The following is an 18,881-nucleotide window of genomic DNA, read 5'->3' as shown; positions in this document are numbered from 1 at the left end:
CCGGGTGGACGCGACGAAGATATCGCGGAAGAAGAAGTCGCACTGCGACAGGATTAATGACCTGAGAGATACGGAATGGACCAATGAACCGCGGGGTCAACTTGCGAGAAGCCGTCTTAAGGGGAAGGTTCTGAGTGGAGAGCCAAACTCTCTGACCGCGACAATATCTAGGGCTCTTAGTTCTACGCTTATTAGCAGCTCTCACAGTCTGCGCCCTATAACGGCAAAGTGCAGACCTGACCCTCTTCCAGGTGCGCTCGCAACGTTGGACAAAAGCCTGAGCGGAGGGGACGCTGGACTCGGCGAACTGAGATGAGAACAACGGAGGCTGGTACCCGAGGCTACTCTGAAAAGGAGATAGCCCGGTCGCAGACGAAGGAAGCGAGTTGTGGGCGTATTCTGCCCAGGGGAGCTGTTCTGACCAAGACGCAGGGTTGCGAAAAGAAAGACTGCGTAAGATGCGACCAATAGTCTGATTGGCCCGTTCTGCTTGACCGTTAGACTGGGGGTGAAAGCCGGAAGAGAGACTGACGGAAGCCCCAATCAAACGGCAAAACTCCCTCCAAAATTGAGACGTGAATTGCGGACCTCTGTCCGAAACGACGTCTGACGGAAGGCCATGAATTCTGAAAACATTCTCGATGATGATTTGTGCCGTCTCTTTAGCAGAAGGAAGCTTAGCAAGGGGAATGAAATGAGCCGCCTTAGAGAACCTATCGACAACCGTAAGAATAACAGTCTTCCCCGCTGACGAAGGCAGTCCGGTGACAAAATCTAAGGCGATGTGAGACCACGGTCGAGAGGGAATAGGAAGCGGCCTGAGACGGCCGGCAGGAGGAGAGTTACCGGACTTAGTCTGCGCGCAGACCGAGCAAGCAGCCACGAAACGACGCGTGTCATGCTCCCGGGTGGGCCACCAGAAACGCTGGCGAATGGAAGCAAGCGTACCCCGAACGCCAGGGTGGCCGGCTAACTTGGCAGAGTGAGCCCACTGAAGAACGGCCAGACGAGTAGGAACGGGAACGAAAAGAAGGTTCCTAGGACAAGCGCGCGGCGACGGAGTTTGAGTGAGTGCTTGCTTTACCTGCCTCTCAATTCCCCAGACAGTCAACCCGACAACACGCCCCTCAGGGAGAATCCCCTCGGGGTCAGTGGAGGCTACTGAAGAACTGAAGAGACGAGACAAAGCATCAGGCTTGGTGTTCTTAGAGCCCGGACGATAAGAAATCACGAACTCGAAACGAGCGAAAAACAGCGCCCAACGCGCCTGACGCGCATTAAGTCGTTTGGCAGAACGGATGTACTCAAGGTTCCTATGGTCAGTCCAAACGACAAAAGGAACGGTCGCCCCCTCCAACCACTGTCGCCATTCGCCTAGGGCTAACCGGATGGCGAGCAGTTCGCGGTTACCCACATCATAGTTACGTTCCGACGGCGACAGGCGATGAGAAAAATACGCGCATGGGTGGACCTTGTCGTCAGAGAGGGAGCGCTGAGAAAGGATGGCTCCCACTCCCACCTCTGACGCGTCAACCTCGACAACGAACTGTCTAGAGACGTCAGGTGTAACAAGGATAGGAGCGGATGTAAAACGATTCTTGAGGAGATCAAAAGCTCCCTGGGCGGAAACGGACCACTTAAAGCACGTCTTGACAGAAGTAAGGGCTGTGAGAGGAGCTGCCACCTGACCGAAATTACGGATGAAACGACGATAGAAGTTTGCGAAGCCGAGAAAGCGCTGCAGCTCGACGCGTGACTTAGGGACGGGCCAATCAATGACAGCTTGGACCTTAGCGGGATCCATCTTAATGCCTTCAGCGGAAATAACAGAACCGAGAAATGTGACGGAGGGGGCATGAAAAGTGCACTTCTCAGCCTTCACAAAAAGACAATTCTCTAAAAGGCGCTGGAGGACACGTCGAACGTGCTGAACATGAATCTGGAGTGACGGTGAAAAAATCAGGATATCGTCAAGGTAAACGAAAACAAAGATGTTCAGCATGTCTCTCAGGACATCATTGACTAATGCCTGAAAGACAGCTGGAGCGTTAGCGAGGCCGAAAGGAAGAACCCGGTATTCAAAGTGCCCTAACGGAGTGTTAAACGCCGTCTTCCACTCGTCCCCCTCCCTGATGCGCACGAGATGGTAAGCGTTACGAAGGTCCAACTTAGTGAAAAACCTGGCTCCCTGCAGGATCTCGAAGGCTGAAGACATAAGAGGAAGCGGATAACGATTCTTCACTGTTATGTCATTCAGCCCTCGATAATCTATGCAGGGGCGCAGAGACCCGTCCTTCTTCTTGACAAAAAAAAAACCCGCTCCGGCGGGAGAGGAGGAGGGGACTATGGTACCGGCGTCAAGAGCTACAGACAAATAATCCTCGAGAGCCTTACGTTCGGGAGCCGACAGAGAGTATAGTCTACCCCGGGGGGGGGTGGTTCCCGGAAGGAGATCAATACTACAATCATACGACCGGTGTGGAGGAAGAGAGGTGGCCCTGGACCGACTGAACACCGTGCGCAGATCGTGATATTCCTCCGGCACCCCTGTCAAATCACCAGGCTCCTCCTGTGAAGAAGAGACAGAGGAAACAGGAGGGATAGCAGACATTAAACATTTCACATGACAAGAGACGTTCCAGGAGAGGATAGAATTACTAGACCAATTAATGGAAGGATTATGACAAACTAGCCAGGGATGGCCCAAAACAACAGGTGTAAAAGGTGAACGAAAAATTAAAAAAGAAATGGTTTCACTATGATTACCAGAAACAGTGAGGGTTAAAGGTAGCGTCTCACGCTGAATCCTGGGGAGAGGACTACCATCCAGGGCGAACAAGGCCGTGGGCTCCTTTAACTGTCTGAGAGGAATGTCATGTTCCCGAGCCCAGGTCTCGTCCATAAAACAGCCCTCCGCCCCAGAGTCTATTAAGGCACTGCAGGAAGCTGACGAACCGGTCCAGCGTAGATGGACCGACAAGGTAGTGCAGGATCTTGAAGGAGAGACAGGAGTAGTAGCGCTCACCAGTAGCCCTCCGCTTACTGACGAGCTCTGGCCTTTTACTGGACATGAAGTGACAAAATGACCAGCGGAACCGCAATAGAGACAGAGGCGGTTGGTGATTCTCCGTTCCCTCTCCTCAGTCGAGATGCGGATACCTCCCAGCTGCATGGGCTCAGCACCCGAGCCGGCAGAGGAAGATGGTAGTGATGCGGAGAGGGAGGCGACGGAGAGCGCGAGCTCCTTTCCACGAGCTCGGTGACGAAGATCAACCCGTCGCTCAATGCGAATAGCGAGTTCAATCAAGGAATCCACGCTGGAAGGAACCTCCCGGGAGAGAATCTCATCCTTTACCTCTGCGCGGAAACCCTCCAGAAGACGAGCGAGCAAGGCCGGCTCGTTCCAGCCACTGGAGACAGCAAGAGTGCGAAACTCAATAGAGTAGTCTGTTATGGATCGATTGCCTTGACATAGGGAAGACAGGGCCCTGGAAGCCTCCTCCCCAAAAACAGATCGATCAAAAACCTGTATCATCTCCTCCTTAAAGTCTTGATACTGGTTAGTACACTCAGCCCTTGCCTCCCAGATTGCCGTGCCCCACTCACGAGCCCGTCCAATAAGGAGAGATATGACGTAGGCGACACGAGCAGTGCTCCTGGAGTAAGTGTTGGGCTGGAGAGAAAACACAATATCACACTGGGTGAGGAACGAGCGATGTCGAATGTTTGGACTGTATATAAGCATATTATTTAATAACACAAATATTTGATTGGGGTTTGCTTCTTTAAAAAACATTTTTTTTTAGAAATTGATGCTAATCAACCATTGGTGCCTTATTGAGTATATGGAGGGGCCTTCCATGCCATGTATCAATCTCAAAAAATGTACATTACATTTATGACGTTGAGTCCATTTTTCCTGTTTAGCTCGGCTTCATTGTGGTTGTTGTTGTGAGTCGAAACTGGTCACTATTCTATAAAGTCATTTTGTCAATAGACATTTATTTTCTTAATCACATACAATAAATACATGAAACAACAATAATTTAAAATACTGATGTACAAATAATTCATCGTTTAAGATAAACTTCACAATGGTTTGTCAATGGCAATCTAGTCCCCCCCCCCCCTTAGATAAAATATTGGCATCAAACTGTGGCACTTTGCAATAAATACACAAAGCTCTGTACACACTACAGTTATCCAACTGATGTATAAAGTATGACACAATGGTTGTGATGCAACTCATATTTGTATTGTACAAAAAATAGTTTGTACGTACAAACGTGTTTACTCAACCATTGTACTTGTGTGTATATTTTTGGAAGTGAAAAAATAAACTGCTGTTATCAACCATTGTGACAAATGCATTGAACATCAATTGTACAACTTAAGTGTGTCTGGGGGCCCCTTTCAGACAGACAATGCTTCTAACATGACCCTTACTGACAAGTCACATGAAATGTTACACTTAATGAATTTGTTAAGAAGAAACCTACTAGGCTGAAGATCCCTGGTGGTGTGTGAGGCTCTGGCAAATTGTGTGTGCGTGTGTGTGTGTGTGTGTCTGGCTCAGGCGTGGGTCACAGGAAGGGAGGTCATGGCGTGGGGGGGCAGCAGGGGATGGAACAGCATAGACTGAGGGGAGTGCACTGTGGAGATAGAGGACAAGCATGAGACACTAATAATACATCCATCACTACTTTATAGTGCACTACTCTGGTCTTATAGGGCACATAGAGCTCTGGTCAAAAGTAGGGGCACTATATAGGGAATATGGTGCCATTAGGGACGTATCCCATATTGAAAACAAATGTTTCGTCAAAGCCCTAATATCTCTTCTATTAAATCTGTTTCTATAATTTCAGAAAACCAGAACTAAAATCTTGAGTAATTGGGTCAGATACTCGACCCATTCCGAAACGTTAAGCTTGAAATCATTGCTAGAAATACCCCCTCCCACTTGAAGCACCACCATCACCCAATCCTGATACGTCCAAATAACCAGTGGCAGAAAACCAGAGCACCGGAGATACTGTCTCTTTTAAGTCATCGCAACCCACAGTCTCTTGACAGACATAACTTTAAATGATACCATTTATGTTCCAGTCTGTCCAGAAGAGATTACTGCTCCTATAACTCTATTTGACTGCTGAACACACTGCAGCCCAGAGATATACTCATATGTATTTCTATATGGCTCTGGTGCAGCCTATTGTGTATCCCAAATGGCACCCTATTCACTTTATAGTGCACTACATTTGACCAGGGCTGATAGGGCCAAAAAGTAGTGCATTATAAAGGGACTAGGGTGTCATTTGGGGTGCAAGCTATCTCGCGGGCTATCTCAGCTTACCATCGATGTAGGAGTGCAGCGCGGTGAGCATGGAGCCCTCCGGGGTGCCGTAGGCTGTGTACTGCAGCTCTTCTGGGGCCGGGGTGGGCTGGGAGTGGCGACCGGGCTGCAGGGAGGACAGGGGAGTGGCTGAGGAGTGGTTGGGGCTCACATGCTTCTTATGGCGCGCTCTGCAGTTCTGGAACCAAACCTGGATTGGATATAAGAAGTGTCATGTTTTAGTACTGGCATTCAATAGGGACACACTTAATTAACCCTCATACTTACTACCTACCGACTGGGGGTCATTTTAGGGTGGTTTGTTTAATTACTCAAATTTTTCATGACTGTGTCAATCAACTTGTTCTTAATAAATCCATATAATTGTTTAGCGTTTCTGTATCAATATGGACCTTTGGGGTAATTTTGACCCCAGCCAAAAGGACCGAATTCTGCCTTTACACTCTTAGGGAAAAAAAGGGGCTAAGTAGAACCATACAGGGTTCTTCGGTTTGTCTCCATAGGGGAACCCTTTTTGGTGCTGGGTAGAATCCTTTGCAGAGGGTTCTAAAACCCTATATGTAGGGTTCTTCAAATAACCCCCTTTATATGGTTCTACCTAGAACACTCTATGAAGGGTTCTAACAAGAACCCATTTATCTTTGGAGAGTTCTTCCTAGAACCCTCTATAAACGGTTTCACCAGCCTTATTAGCCTTTAAAATTGTATTATTTATGACAATACATTACATACTGTACTGTATGTCATAAGGCCTTTCTTTGAGGGCCTAGTTATACCCTAACGCAGAGGTGTTAGGAATCCCCTGGTTGACAGGCCACATCGGACCTGCAAGTCACATTGTGCTGGCTTTCAAAGTGATGTGTAATATCTATTGGAATCCAGCCAGAGTTAGGGTATCCAACAAGTGGATTTGTTAATCACCCACAACCTGCAGTCAGAATGACTGCCAAGGTAGGGAAGATTAGATAATTGAGGTAGTCTCAGTATTCAAACTGTAACAACCATCTCAGTAACTGGTGCAATAAATCCAATTACTAACAGATTGGATTAGTTTAGAAAACGGTATGTTATTTATCTTTGTGTAGCATTAAATTAATCAGCCAATCAATGTGCATGGCAAAATACAGCTATTACTTAAGCAATAAGGCTAAGGGCTGTTCTTATGTACGACGCAACACGGAGTGCTAGGACACAGCACTTAGCCGTGGTATATTGGCCATATATCACAAACCCATGACGTGCCTTATTGCTATTATAAACTGGTTACCAATATAATTAGAGCAGTAAAAATAAAACTGTTGTCATACCGATGTTATACGATCTGATAAACCCCAGCTTTCAGCCAATCAGCATGCAGGGCTTGAACCACCCAGTTTACAAAGTAAAAGAAAATCTCCCTGCAATAGAGCATGCTGGGAAATATAATTCATGGTTCTATGTGAAACCCTTCTTTCCTTCCAAACCTACCCTAACCACCGCGTTTAACCATGGAAAGAGGTCTGGGAATATGGATGAATATAAAAAGTGTAGTTATTCCCTCCGGAAGGCAATCAAACAAGAGAAAAGCCGGTATAGAGACAAAATGAAGTTGCAATTCAACGGCTTAGACACGAGACGTATGTGGCAGTGTCTACAGGAAATCACAGACTACAAAAATAAAACCAGCCACGTCACGGACACCGACGTCACGCTTCCAGACAAAATAAACCCCTTCTTTGCCCACTTTGAGGACAATACAGTGCCACCGTCGCGGCCTGTTAACAAGAACTGTGCCTCCCCCCTCCCTCTGTGGCCAACGTGAGTAAAACATTTAAACGTGTTAACCCTCGCAGGGCTGCTGGCCCAGACGGCCTCCCTAGCCGCGTCCACAGAGCATGCGCAGACCAGCTGGCTGGTGTGTTTACGGACATATTCAATCGCTCCCTATCCCAGTCTGCTGTCCCCACATGCTTCAAGATGGCAACCATTGTTCCTGTACCCAAGAAGGCAAAGATAACTTAATTAAATGACTACCGCCCCGTAGCACTCACTTCTGTCATCATGAAGTGCTTTGAGAGACTAGTCAAGGATCATATCACCTCCACCTTACCGGCCACCCTAGACCCACTTCAGTTTGTATACCGCCCCAACAGGTCCACAGACGATGCAATCGCCATCACACTGCACACTGCCCTATCCCATCTGGACAAATGGAATACCTATGTAAGAATGCTGTTCATTGACTACAGCTCAGCATTCAACACCATAGTACCCTCCAAGCTCATCATCAAGCTGGAGGCCCTGTGCAATTGGGTCCTGGACATTCTGATGGGCCGCCCCCAGGTGGTGAAAGTAGGAAACAACATCTCCACCACGCTGACCCTCAACACTGGGGCCTCACGAGGGTGTGTGCTCAGCCCCCTCCTGTACTCCCTGTTCACCCACGACTGCGTGACCACGCACGTCTCCAACTCAATCATCAAGTTTGCAGATGACACAACAGTAGTGGGCTTGATTACCAACAACGACGAGACAGCCTACAGGGAGGAGGAGAGGGCACTCGGAGTGTGGTGTCAGGAAAACAACCTCTCACTCAACGTCAACAAAACAAAGGAGATTATTGTGGACTTCAGGAACAGTAGAGGGAGCACCCCTTTATCCACATTGAAGGGACAGCAGTGGAGAAAGTGGGACGTTTTAGGTTCCTCGGTGTACACATCAACGACAAACTGAAATGGTCCACCCACACAGTCAGTGTGGTGAAGAAGGCGCAACAGCGCCTCTTCAACCTCAGGAGGCTGAAGAAATGTGTCTTATCACCCAAAACCCTGACTAACTTATACAGATCCACAATCGAGAGCATCCTGCCGGGCTGTATCACAGCCTGGTACGGCAACTGCACCGCCCTCAACCGCAAGGCTCTCCAGAGGGACTGCACAATGCATCACCGGGGGCAAACTACCTGCCCTCCATGACACCTACACCACCCGATGTCACAGGAAGGACAAAAATATCATCAAGGGCATCAACCACCCGAGCCGCTGGCTGTTCACCCCGCTACCATCATGAAGGCGAGGTCAGTACTGGTGCATCAAAGCTGGGACCGAGAGACTGAAAAACAGCTTCTATCTCAAGGCCATCAGAGTGCTAAACAGTAATCACTAACTCAGAGGCTGCTGCCTACATGGAGACCCAATCACTGGTCACTTTAAAAAATTGATCACTAGTCACTTTAAACAATGCCACTTTAAATAATGCCAATTTAATCATGTTTACATATCTTACACTACTCATATCATATGTATATATTGTATTTTATACCATCTATTGCACCTTGCCTATGCCGCTCAGTCATCGCTCATCCATATATTTATTTGTACATATTCTCAATTCACAGGTAGTTGTTGGGGAATTGTTAGATAACTTGTTAGATATTACTGCACTGTCGGATCCAGAAGCATAAGCATTTCGCTACACTCGCATTAACATCTGCTAACCATCTGTATGTGACCAATAACATTTGATTTGCCTCCTTGCCTTCCAAAGAATCATCAAATAACCTGTTTTTCTTCTTCCAAAAAACAGTTCTTAATATGTTAAAGGTTCCTGGTAGAACTCTGTGCCTTACAAAGAACCCTTGACTTCCAAAAAGGGTTCTTCTGATCAAACATGTTATTGGTAGAACCCTATCCCTCCACAAAGAACCCTTATGGGAAATATTTTTTCGAAGAGTGTAGTCATTTGATAAATAGGACCTTTATGTGAATCTAGGTTACTCAAGTTATCCATACCACCAGAGGGTGGAGGGGGGACCTGTATCAGTGAATTTGACCAGATAGACCGATCATCTGCCGAGATATAGCACACCATGTACTCTTGTCTGACATTGTACTTTTCTATACCACGTTTCGTACGACTGTGTACAAAAGAAAAAGTAACTTTTTTTTTGCAATAAAAATCTGCCAATGGTATACAACATCTGTCAATGGTATAAATATTTGATAGAGCTGCACTACAGAGCTCAGAAACACTCTGAATCTACAGAGAGTTGTATTGGTGTGTTTTCTCTGAAAAGTAGTTTTTCTAGGCCAAATTATTTTTTTAAGTTTTTTTTTTTAAAATCCAGGTTTCTTTGGAGACATAACATTCAGTTATACATACGGTATCATCAGTGGGTGGAGGGGGCCCTGTATCAGTGATTTTGTCCAGATAGACAGATCACCTGCAGATATGGAGCACCTTATGTACTGTCCTATAGTTATACCAAGGTATGACACTGTACAAAATCACTTTACATATATGCTTTGTTGCAGTCAAAACAGCTCATAAAAGTATTTCAGTGGTATGAATACTTGGTAGAACTGTAACACAGAAACCAGCAACCCTCTAATTGTATACAGTGCATTCGGAAAGTATTCAGACCCCTTGACTTTTTCCACATTTTGTTACATTACGGTCTTATTCTAAAATGTGGTGGTTGAAGATGGTTGTGGATGAAGATATCCCTCTAGTGGTGTGGGGGCTGTGCTTTGGCAAAGTGGGTGGGGTTATATCCTTCCTGTTTGGCCCTGTCCGGGGGTGTCATCGGATGGGGCCACAGTGTCTCCTGACCCTCCTGTCTCAGCCTCCAGTATTAATGCTGCAGTAGTTTATGTGTCGGGGGGCTAGTGTCAGTTTGTTATATCTGGAGTACTTCTCCTGTCCTATCCGGTGTCCTGTGTGAATTTAAGTATGCTCTCTCTAATTCTCTCTTTCTCTCTTTCTTTCTCTCTCTCGGAGGACCTGAGCCCTAGGACAATGCCTCAGGACTACCTGACATGATGACTCCTTGCTGTTACCCAGTCCACCTGGCCGTGCTGCTGCTCCAGTTTCAACTGTTCTGCCTGTGATTATTATTATTTGACCATGCTGGTCATTTGTGAACATTTGAACATCTTGGCCATGTTCTGTTATAATCTCCACCCGGCACAGACAGAAGAGGACTGGCCAACCCACATAGCCTGGTTCCTCTCTAGGTTTCTTCCTAGGTTTTGGCCTTTCTAGGGAGTTTTTCCAGGCCACCGTGCTTCTACACGTGCATTGCTTGCTGTTTGGGGTTTTAGGCTGGGTTTCTGTACAGCACTTTGAGATATCAGCTGATGTACGAAGGGCTATATAAATAAATTTGATCTGATTTGATTAAAATGTATTAAATACAAATAAAAATCCTCATCAATCTACACACAATACCCCATAATGTTTTTTAGAAATGTATTACAATTCAAAAACAGAAATAACTTGTTTACATACGTTTTCAGACCCTTTGCTATGAGACTCGAAATTAAGCTCAGGTGCATCATGTTTCCATTGATCATCCTTGAGATGTTTCTACAACTTGATTGGAGTCCACCTGTGGTAAATTCAATTGATTGGACATGATTTGGAAAGGCACACGCCTGTCTATATAAGGTCCTACAGTTGACAGCGCACGTCAGCGCAAAAACCAAGCCATGAGGTCAAAGGAATTGTCCATAGACCTCAGAGACAGGATTGTGTCGAGGCACAGATCTGGGGAAGGGTACGAAAAAGTTTCTGCAGCATTGAAGGTCCCCAAGAACACAGTGGCCTCCATCATTCATAAATTGACATTTGTAACCACCAAGACTCTTCCTACAGCTCGCCGACCAGCCAAACTGAGCAATCGAGGGAGAAGGGCCTTGGTCAGTCGAGGTGACCAATAACCAGATGGTCCTTCTGACAGAGCTCAAGAGTTCCTCTGTGGAGATGGGAGAACCGTCAAGAAGGACAACCATCTCTGCAGCACTCCACCAATCAGACCTTTATGGTAGAGTCGCAAATGCATGCCACTCCTCAGTAAAGGCACATGACAGCCCGCTTGGAGTTTGCCAAAAGGCACCTAAAGGACTCTCAGACCATGAGGAACCAGATTCTCTGGTCTGATCAATACAGGATTGAACTCTTTGGCCTGAATGCCAAGTGTCACGTCTGGAGGAAACCCGGCACCATCCCTACGGTGAAGCATGGAGGTGGCAGCATCATGCTGCTGAGATGTTTTTCAGAGGTAGGGACTGGGACACCAGTTGTGATTGAGGGAAAGATGAACGGAGAAAAGTACAGAGAGATTCTTGATGAAAACCTTCTCCAGAGCGCTCAGGACATCAGACTGGGTCGAAGGTTCACCTTTCAACAGGACAACGACCCTAAGCACACAGCCAAGATAACGCAAGAGTGGCTTCTGAAGTCTCTGAATGTCATTGAGTGGCCTAGCCAGAGCCCAGAATTGAACCCGATCGAACATCTATGGAGAGACCTGAAAATAGCTGTGCAGCGACACTCCACATCCAACCGGACAGAGCTTGAGAGGATCTGCAGAGAAGAATGTGAGAAACTCCCCAAATACAAGCTTGTAGCGTCATCTCCAAGAAGACTCGAGGCTGTAATCGCTGCCAAAGGTTCTTCAACAAAGTACTGAGTAAAGGGTCTGAATACTTTCGTAAATGTGTTATTTCAGTTTTTTATATTTTTAATACATTTGCAAACATTTCTAAACCTGATTTTGCTTTCTCATTATGTGGAATTGTGTATAGATTGATGAGGGGGGAAATTATCTCATAAATTTTAGAATATGGCTAAAATGTAAGAAAATGTGGGAAAAGTCAAGGGGTCTGAATACTTTCCGAATGCACTGTACATAGTGCTGTATTGGTGTTTACTTTCTGGGGAAAAAGTTATTATTTGGGAAATGTTATATAAATACCAGACTTCCTATAATATTGTCCAATATTCTATATGTACAACTTGTTATGGTATTTGGGTTGCTGTAACATTTGGTTTGAAGTGACTTTTAGGATTTGGGCTTTTTTAAGCTTTTTGAAGCATCCTGCCATAGGTACTATGCCATAGGTACTACTGCTGGCTGTGGGGTAAGTACTTAAAGAAAACTATGCCATATTCATGGTCCTTGTCTCTCAGGATCAATGTATGAATAAATGTTTGTCAATAAAATGAAGTATATTTCGAATTTTGGGGTTGTTTTTACCACATAAATATGACGTAATTAGTATTTACTTAAAAATTCTAAAAATGAAATGATACTACAATGAACTGATACTAAATCAGATTTTTTTTTGTACTGACAGTGCCTTCGGGAAGTATTCACACCCCTTGACTTTTTCCACATTTTGTTGTGTTACAGCCTGAATTTAAAATGGATCAAATTGAGATGTGTTGTTACTGGCCTACACAGAATACCCCATAGTGTCAAAGTCTAATTATGTTTTTCAAAATTTTTACAAATTAATAAAAAATTAAAAGCTAAAAAGTCAATAAGTATTCAAACCCTTTGTTATGGCAAGCCTAATATGTTCAGGAGTACAGATTTGCTTAACGTTTCACATAATAAGTTGGACTCACTCTGTATGCAAGAATAGTGTTTAACATACTTTTTTTTAAATGACTACCTCATCTCTGTACCCCACACATACGATCTATCTTTAAGGTCTATCAGTCGAGCAGTGAATTTCAAACACAGATTCAATCACATAGACCAGGGAGGTTTTCCAATGCATCGCAGAAGGGAACCTATTGGTAGATATGTAAACGTTTTAAAAAGCAGACACTGAATATCCCTTTGAGCATGGTAAAGTTATTCATTACACTTTGGATGGTGTATCAATATACCCAGTCACTACAAAGATACAGGTATCCTTCCTAACTTAGTTGCCAGAGAGGAAGGAAAACGCTCAGGGATTTCACCATGAGGCCAATGGTGACTTTAAGACAGTTACAGAGTCTTTCAGGATAAAAAATAAATGGAATGGAGCTAAGAACAGGCAAAATCCTAGAGGAAAACCTGGTTCAGTCTGCTTTCCACGAGACACCTTTCAGCAGGACAATAACCTAAAAAACCAGGCCAAATCTACACTGGAGTTACTTACCAAAAAGACGGTGAATGTTCCTAAGTGGCCGAGTTACAGTTTTGACTTAAATCATCTTGAAAATATATGGGCAAATGTTGCACAATTCAGGTGTGGAAAGCTCTTAGAAACTTACCCAGAAAGACTCACAGCTCTAATCGCTGCCAAAGGTGATTCTAACATGTATTGACTCAGGGGGTTGAATACTTATCTAATCAATATTTATTAGTGTTTTATGTTTCATGAATTGTTTACAGATGTTAGAATTTTTCATCCACTTTGACATTAGAGAGTAGGCACTGTGTGTGGATTGTATATATGACATTAGAGAGTATTTTGTGTAAGTTCAGTATTTTGTGTAAGTGTATATGTAATATTTCCAAAGTACAATCCACATACAGGGCCTTCAGAAAGTATTCACACCCCTTTACTTTTTCAACATTTTGTAGTGTTACAAAGTGGGATTACAATTTATTTAATTGTCATATTTTGTCAACGATCTACACAAAATACTCTCTAATGTCAAAGTGGTAGAAAATATTATTTATATATATATATATATATATATATATATATATATATATTTTCCAAAGTACAATCCACATACAGTGCCTTCAGAAAGTATTCACACCCCTTTACTTTTTCAACATTGTGTTGTGTTGGGATTAAATTTGATTTAATTGTAATGTTTTGCCTTTTAAAATGATAAACTTGGATTAGCTAACACAACGCGCCATTGGAACACAGGAGTGATGGTTGCTGGTAATGGGCCTCTGTACGCCTATGTAGATATTCCATTAAAAATCTGCCGTTTCCAGCTACAATAGTCATTTACAACATTAACAATGTCTACACTGTATTTCTGATCAATTTGATGTTATTTTAATGGACAAAATATTAGCTTTTCTTTAAAAAAAACAAGGACATTTCTAAGTGACCCCAAACTTTTGAACTATAGTGTATATATTATATATAATTTTTTGGTTTTAACAAAATATGCTAATTAACTGTACTTTTACTAAACAGTCTGTTTTCATTAATTTTTTTATTGCTGATTATTACATGTCTAATGGCGTTTCTTATTGGGTCAAAATGACCCCAGTTGGTAATCCATTTATGTAAAATATGTTGGTAGTATGAGGGTTAAAGGTGAAATCTGAAATTCAAACAACAACAAAGCCGCCACCCCACCACTTGTTTTGGTAAACAGATGTACCAATCCCAGAATGCTGTTTTTGAGGAAATTTCGGGAAACCCAGAAGGGTGTTTTTCGTAGGTTGTTTTTCAACGTAACAAATCCTCAAAAATATTACGAATGAACTGCAGAAATTCAGTCATATCCTATGCTGATTAAGGCATGCGTTGATTAGAACTGTGTATGAATATCTAACCTGTATGACTCTCCTACTCAGGCCTGTCTGCTCTGCCAGCTTCTGCAGGGTCTGGGCATCTGGGTTGTTGTCCTGGGCAAACTGGGCCTGCATCACCTGGAGGGGTCATAAGGTCTAAAGAGGTCAATCACATGTGGTCATCCATTGTTCCTCACTTGGCCTGAACCCATTGACTGGGAACAGTCAGACACTATTGACAATTAATGCTTGCCAAGCAGAATTTATGCTCCCATTAAGATTTGAAATCTCAATAGAACAAACTTGTGGCATTAATCCATATTGAACCAAAATTCAATATCCAGCTATCTCACAATGCTATGTAATATATATTGTGGCTATGTTTGGGAGAGATTGACAGTACGGTGATACTCACCTGTAATTGGTCAGCGGTGAAGCTGGTGCGCGCTCTTTTCGACGGCTTAGGCTGATTCACTTCCTGTTCTGTTGGCATCGCCCCCTCTAGGTTCACACCACTTCCTGATTAGAGATGATGGATCTTCTTAATTAATGAGCTCATAATCATGATACTCGACATGGCAAGCATAAGACAATAATATTAAAGCTTATCTTGTTTATTGACATCTATACACCAAATGGCTTCTTATCTGAGGAATGGGAAGTTACTTTTGTTCCCTATCAGAGACAATAGGCAGTTTTTATTTATTTTTAAATCAATTGACAATCTAATTTAGGCTGTTTTATTATAAATGTCAAGGGGCTTTATCTTTTGGTTGATGTATTTTACAGTATAGTAAAGGTATACATATATATGATCAATTTGACCAGAAATTATGAATCAAAGACAATGCATTCATCGTATTATTATTTCATCAGTGGTTTCCAGAACGTATTAACAAACATAATACAATATACATTGCTGGTGCTCCGGGCACCACATTAAGCATTGGTTTATTCAGGAACAGGTGGAAATATCAGATATTTAAGTAAGAAACACGTTGAACATCATCTATTTTGTTAGTACTACTTATTTAGCCTCCACCTGACCTATGTTGATAATAAATAAACATTAGTACATGTTTGAATTGACAAAGATTGCTGCTTTTCATAATGGTTATTCGATTTATTTTCCATCATAATTCAGGTCGCTATACCAGCATAAATTGTTCTAATATTTGTATTACTCTGCTGCAGAATGCTCACCTTTCTCCACGGCGCGTTTCAGGTTGTCCAGCATACAGTCGTAGTGGACACGACACAGCACCTTCTCCTCCACCAGGGCAAACTCTTCCCCCGTGGACAGCTGTCTCTTACAGGAGAAACAGGCGAAACACGCCAGGTGGTACACGTTGCCCTTCGCCCGGCGGACCCAGTCTGTAGAGTGGATATTTCGACCGCAGCACGCGCACCATGTTCCATATCTTCTGTAATAAATAGTCTACAGGTTTTAATAGTCAGGCAAATACTCGCCATTTCGGTTAGATGGTGGTTTAGTCGTGGAATTAAATGCTAAATCAAATAAAAGGACATCATAAATAGCATATTGACTTATCCCCCCCTCTCCGCTGTAACTATTCCCAAGGTCGTTGCTGTAAATGAGAATGTGTTCTCAGTCAATTTACATGGTAAAATAGGGGTAAAATATATATTTTTTAAATGTAGCCGCAACATGCTATCCAATCTTGTAAATAACATGCTACAAATAAATTATAATAATATGTTTATTTATTGATGTATTATTTAGGCCAAATACGATGATGTGAACACGCATAGAAATGCCTTACATTCAAAACAAAAAAACTCGATTGTATCGTTTATGTATTCAAGAACAATTTCAAATACCTAAAGTAGTCCAATTTGCAAAAGACCTCTTTTTCTTTGATGTAACAACTTGTATGACTGCCAAGCGATGTTTGGCACACGCTACAGGAGAGACAACGCACATGCCAGCACAAGTCGTTAACCTATGAAAAAAAAAACATACAGTAATGAAATAACAAGAATATTCTTACGTTATTTAGTAGTAGGCTAATGCTAATAGAAAAAGTGACTATTTTTGTACAGTAAATCGACTAAAATCAATACCAAAAGGTACAGGCTATGCACGAAAATTACCACCCCAAGAAAATGTGAAACGTTGCAACAAGATGCTATCACAAATGTTACCTTCAGCAAGTATTTATCCAAAATGTCCTCACTGCAACTTGCACAAACAGTTCTACCCAACAGAGGTGCAGACACCATCGCCTGTAGCGACGGGGAAGATGAGCCGAGGGAGCAGGAATCGTCACCCAAAACTTCCACCGGTGTGCCCTGAATAGAACAACATACCGCGGTTAAGACGCAGGTTCTGCGGAATATTACTTTATACACCTGCTAACAAAAACGTTGGCGCAAATTACGCATTAGTGCCAGTTACTAATGCGGGAATTAGACGTCTCGGGTTATCCGGTTCATTCCAATTATTATTATTATTTGCTAAATGACTTTTTTTAACATTATTTTGACAGGCTCATGCGATTGAAACAAAACAAAAAAACAAACAAACATCTCTACCTTTATTACTTACAAATTATCGCATGTGAGTAGCCTAGTGCATTGTGAATTTGTAAGCAAAACATATGTTTTAGTTTTCAAATTATTCATTAGATCAAATTAGGAAATTTTACCATTCGAATTTCTCTCCTGCCCTCTCTCCACCTACTGATAACCTCTACGTCGCCTTTGCAATCTTCACACATGACTACAAGCTATAGGAACAGGGGGTTTTGGTCTGTCACACTCAGCGACTTTTAAAAAAACCTCCCCAAGCTACATCCCATAACTATCATCCTCTTCACCTTTTAACATGACAACCCCAGCGATTATCAAAATTACATTTAAAAAGGGAAGGATAGCCATTACTTAAAAAAAAACAGGCGACACTTGAGGTAATAGTTATCAAATGTGCATTATGCTCTTGAGATTTGCATTTGGGGATTTTGAACTGCTTAGCACATCGCTTGACTCCCCAACGTATCAATTTCGCATGTCAATCAAAACCAGCGCGAGGTAGACAGGGAAAGGGAATTGATTTATTTAATAACACCAATTAATTTTGACACAAACGTTTGCCCGGGACAACCTAAAGGTGAAGAGGTCTCATTAACTACTTGAGTAGTCTTAATTGCTGAATATTTAGGAAGTGAAAACACTGACCCTGCCGCTATATAAGACGGACAATATAATGTTGACAGGTATAATTGGCAAAGTAATTTCAAGCAATTCTATTTCAACCCCTTTTGTTATCATTTTGCGCACTTTTTTTTACAATACACCTATCTAGCTATATCTTTGCAGGCTGCGGTGAAAGGATGGCCCAATTCTTGTTCCGATGAAAGCAGAATCTGTGACGCATCCTTTTCTTTTTTAAGTAGGTTAGTCCTAGGCTAGAAAAACAGAACTTACCCCATCGTTGGAAACGTTTTCATTCTCGTCAACAACATTGCAACATTCTAATTTCTGTTCACTTTTCCAGTGCATTTAAAATGTAATTATCGGTAGTGCGCTAAACAACCCAACAGCAACTTCCCGACAGTTTCAAATGTCAATATCCCTTTCAAGAGTAGTTAAATTTGTGGTAAGATTATTCCTTTTGTCTCCTTCGACTCCGAGAATAGCCTACTTATAGATTTAGCCTATACCAACCCAGGAGGTTTTGTTTTCTTGAGGGAGGGACATAATTCATATTTCCCTGTCTGCTTTGGCCGCGCCTACTGTCAAATATTCACTATCGTTTAAAAAAAATATAGGCCTACTGTATAAGCCTAGGAGGAGGAAAATGCCATTCAATGGCATATAATTAACCCCAATGGAGTATTCTAATAGGTGCCATTGTTTTTGAGTATTTGATAGCCTATGTAAAGGCATGTAAGTGTATGCCCAAGTGGTTATTTCAAATGAAATCACTTTCGATTCAAATTCGTTTTTATGAAACGGCACAGAACATTTTGAGCACAAACAATGAAACGACAGGCTAGGCAGTGTGCGTATTTATAGCATGGGCATTTGACAATACAACATTTATTTAAATTCATTGGTAATGAAAGGCTGGTTGTATAGTATCTGAATATGATCATTAGACTAACTCATTTATTTGAATAAAAAGATGCAACAAAATGTCACTTAGTTCCAGCCTGTATCTCGTGTTTCATAACCAATGCTTTATGACAAAATCTCACAAGATATTGAAATAGTAATTCTACACGAAGCTTGCTAGAGTGTTGAGTGATGTTTCATAGT

General features: G+C 42.8%; 1 protein-coding gene across 1 annotated transcript; it reads right to left on the bottom strand.

Annotated features, from left to right (window-relative positions):
- Positions 1-4,560: 4,560 nt before the first annotated feature.
- LOC139410085 (LIM/homeobox protein Lhx8-like) lies at positions 4,561-18,122 on the bottom strand. The gene is made up of 9 exons (XM_071155522.1): positions 18,048-18,122; positions 17,270-17,350; positions 16,767-16,913; positions 16,443-16,564; positions 15,804-16,024; positions 15,016-15,119; positions 14,643-14,738; positions 5,357-5,546; positions 4,561-4,652 (listed from the first exon to the last, which is right to left on the bottom strand). Exons 1-9 carry the CDS (start codon positions 18,120-18,122, stop codon positions 4,573-4,575), a joined length of 1,116 nt encoding a protein of 371 aa, XP_071011623.1. The 3' UTR covers positions 4,561-4,572.
- Between the last annotated feature and the right edge of the window lie 759 nt (positions 18,123-18,881).

This window comes from Oncorhynchus clarkii, chromosome 5, assembly GCF_045791955.1.
Source record: "Oncorhynchus clarkii lewisi isolate Uvic-CL-2024 chromosome 5, UVic_Ocla_1.0, whole genome shotgun sequence".
NCBI classification, from domain to species: domain Eukaryota; kingdom Metazoa; phylum Chordata; class Actinopteri; order Salmoniformes; family Salmonidae; genus Oncorhynchus; species Oncorhynchus clarkii.
The sequence above is the reverse complement of the archived record's forward strand: the minus strand, read 5'-3'. Positions and strand labels throughout refer to the sequence as shown.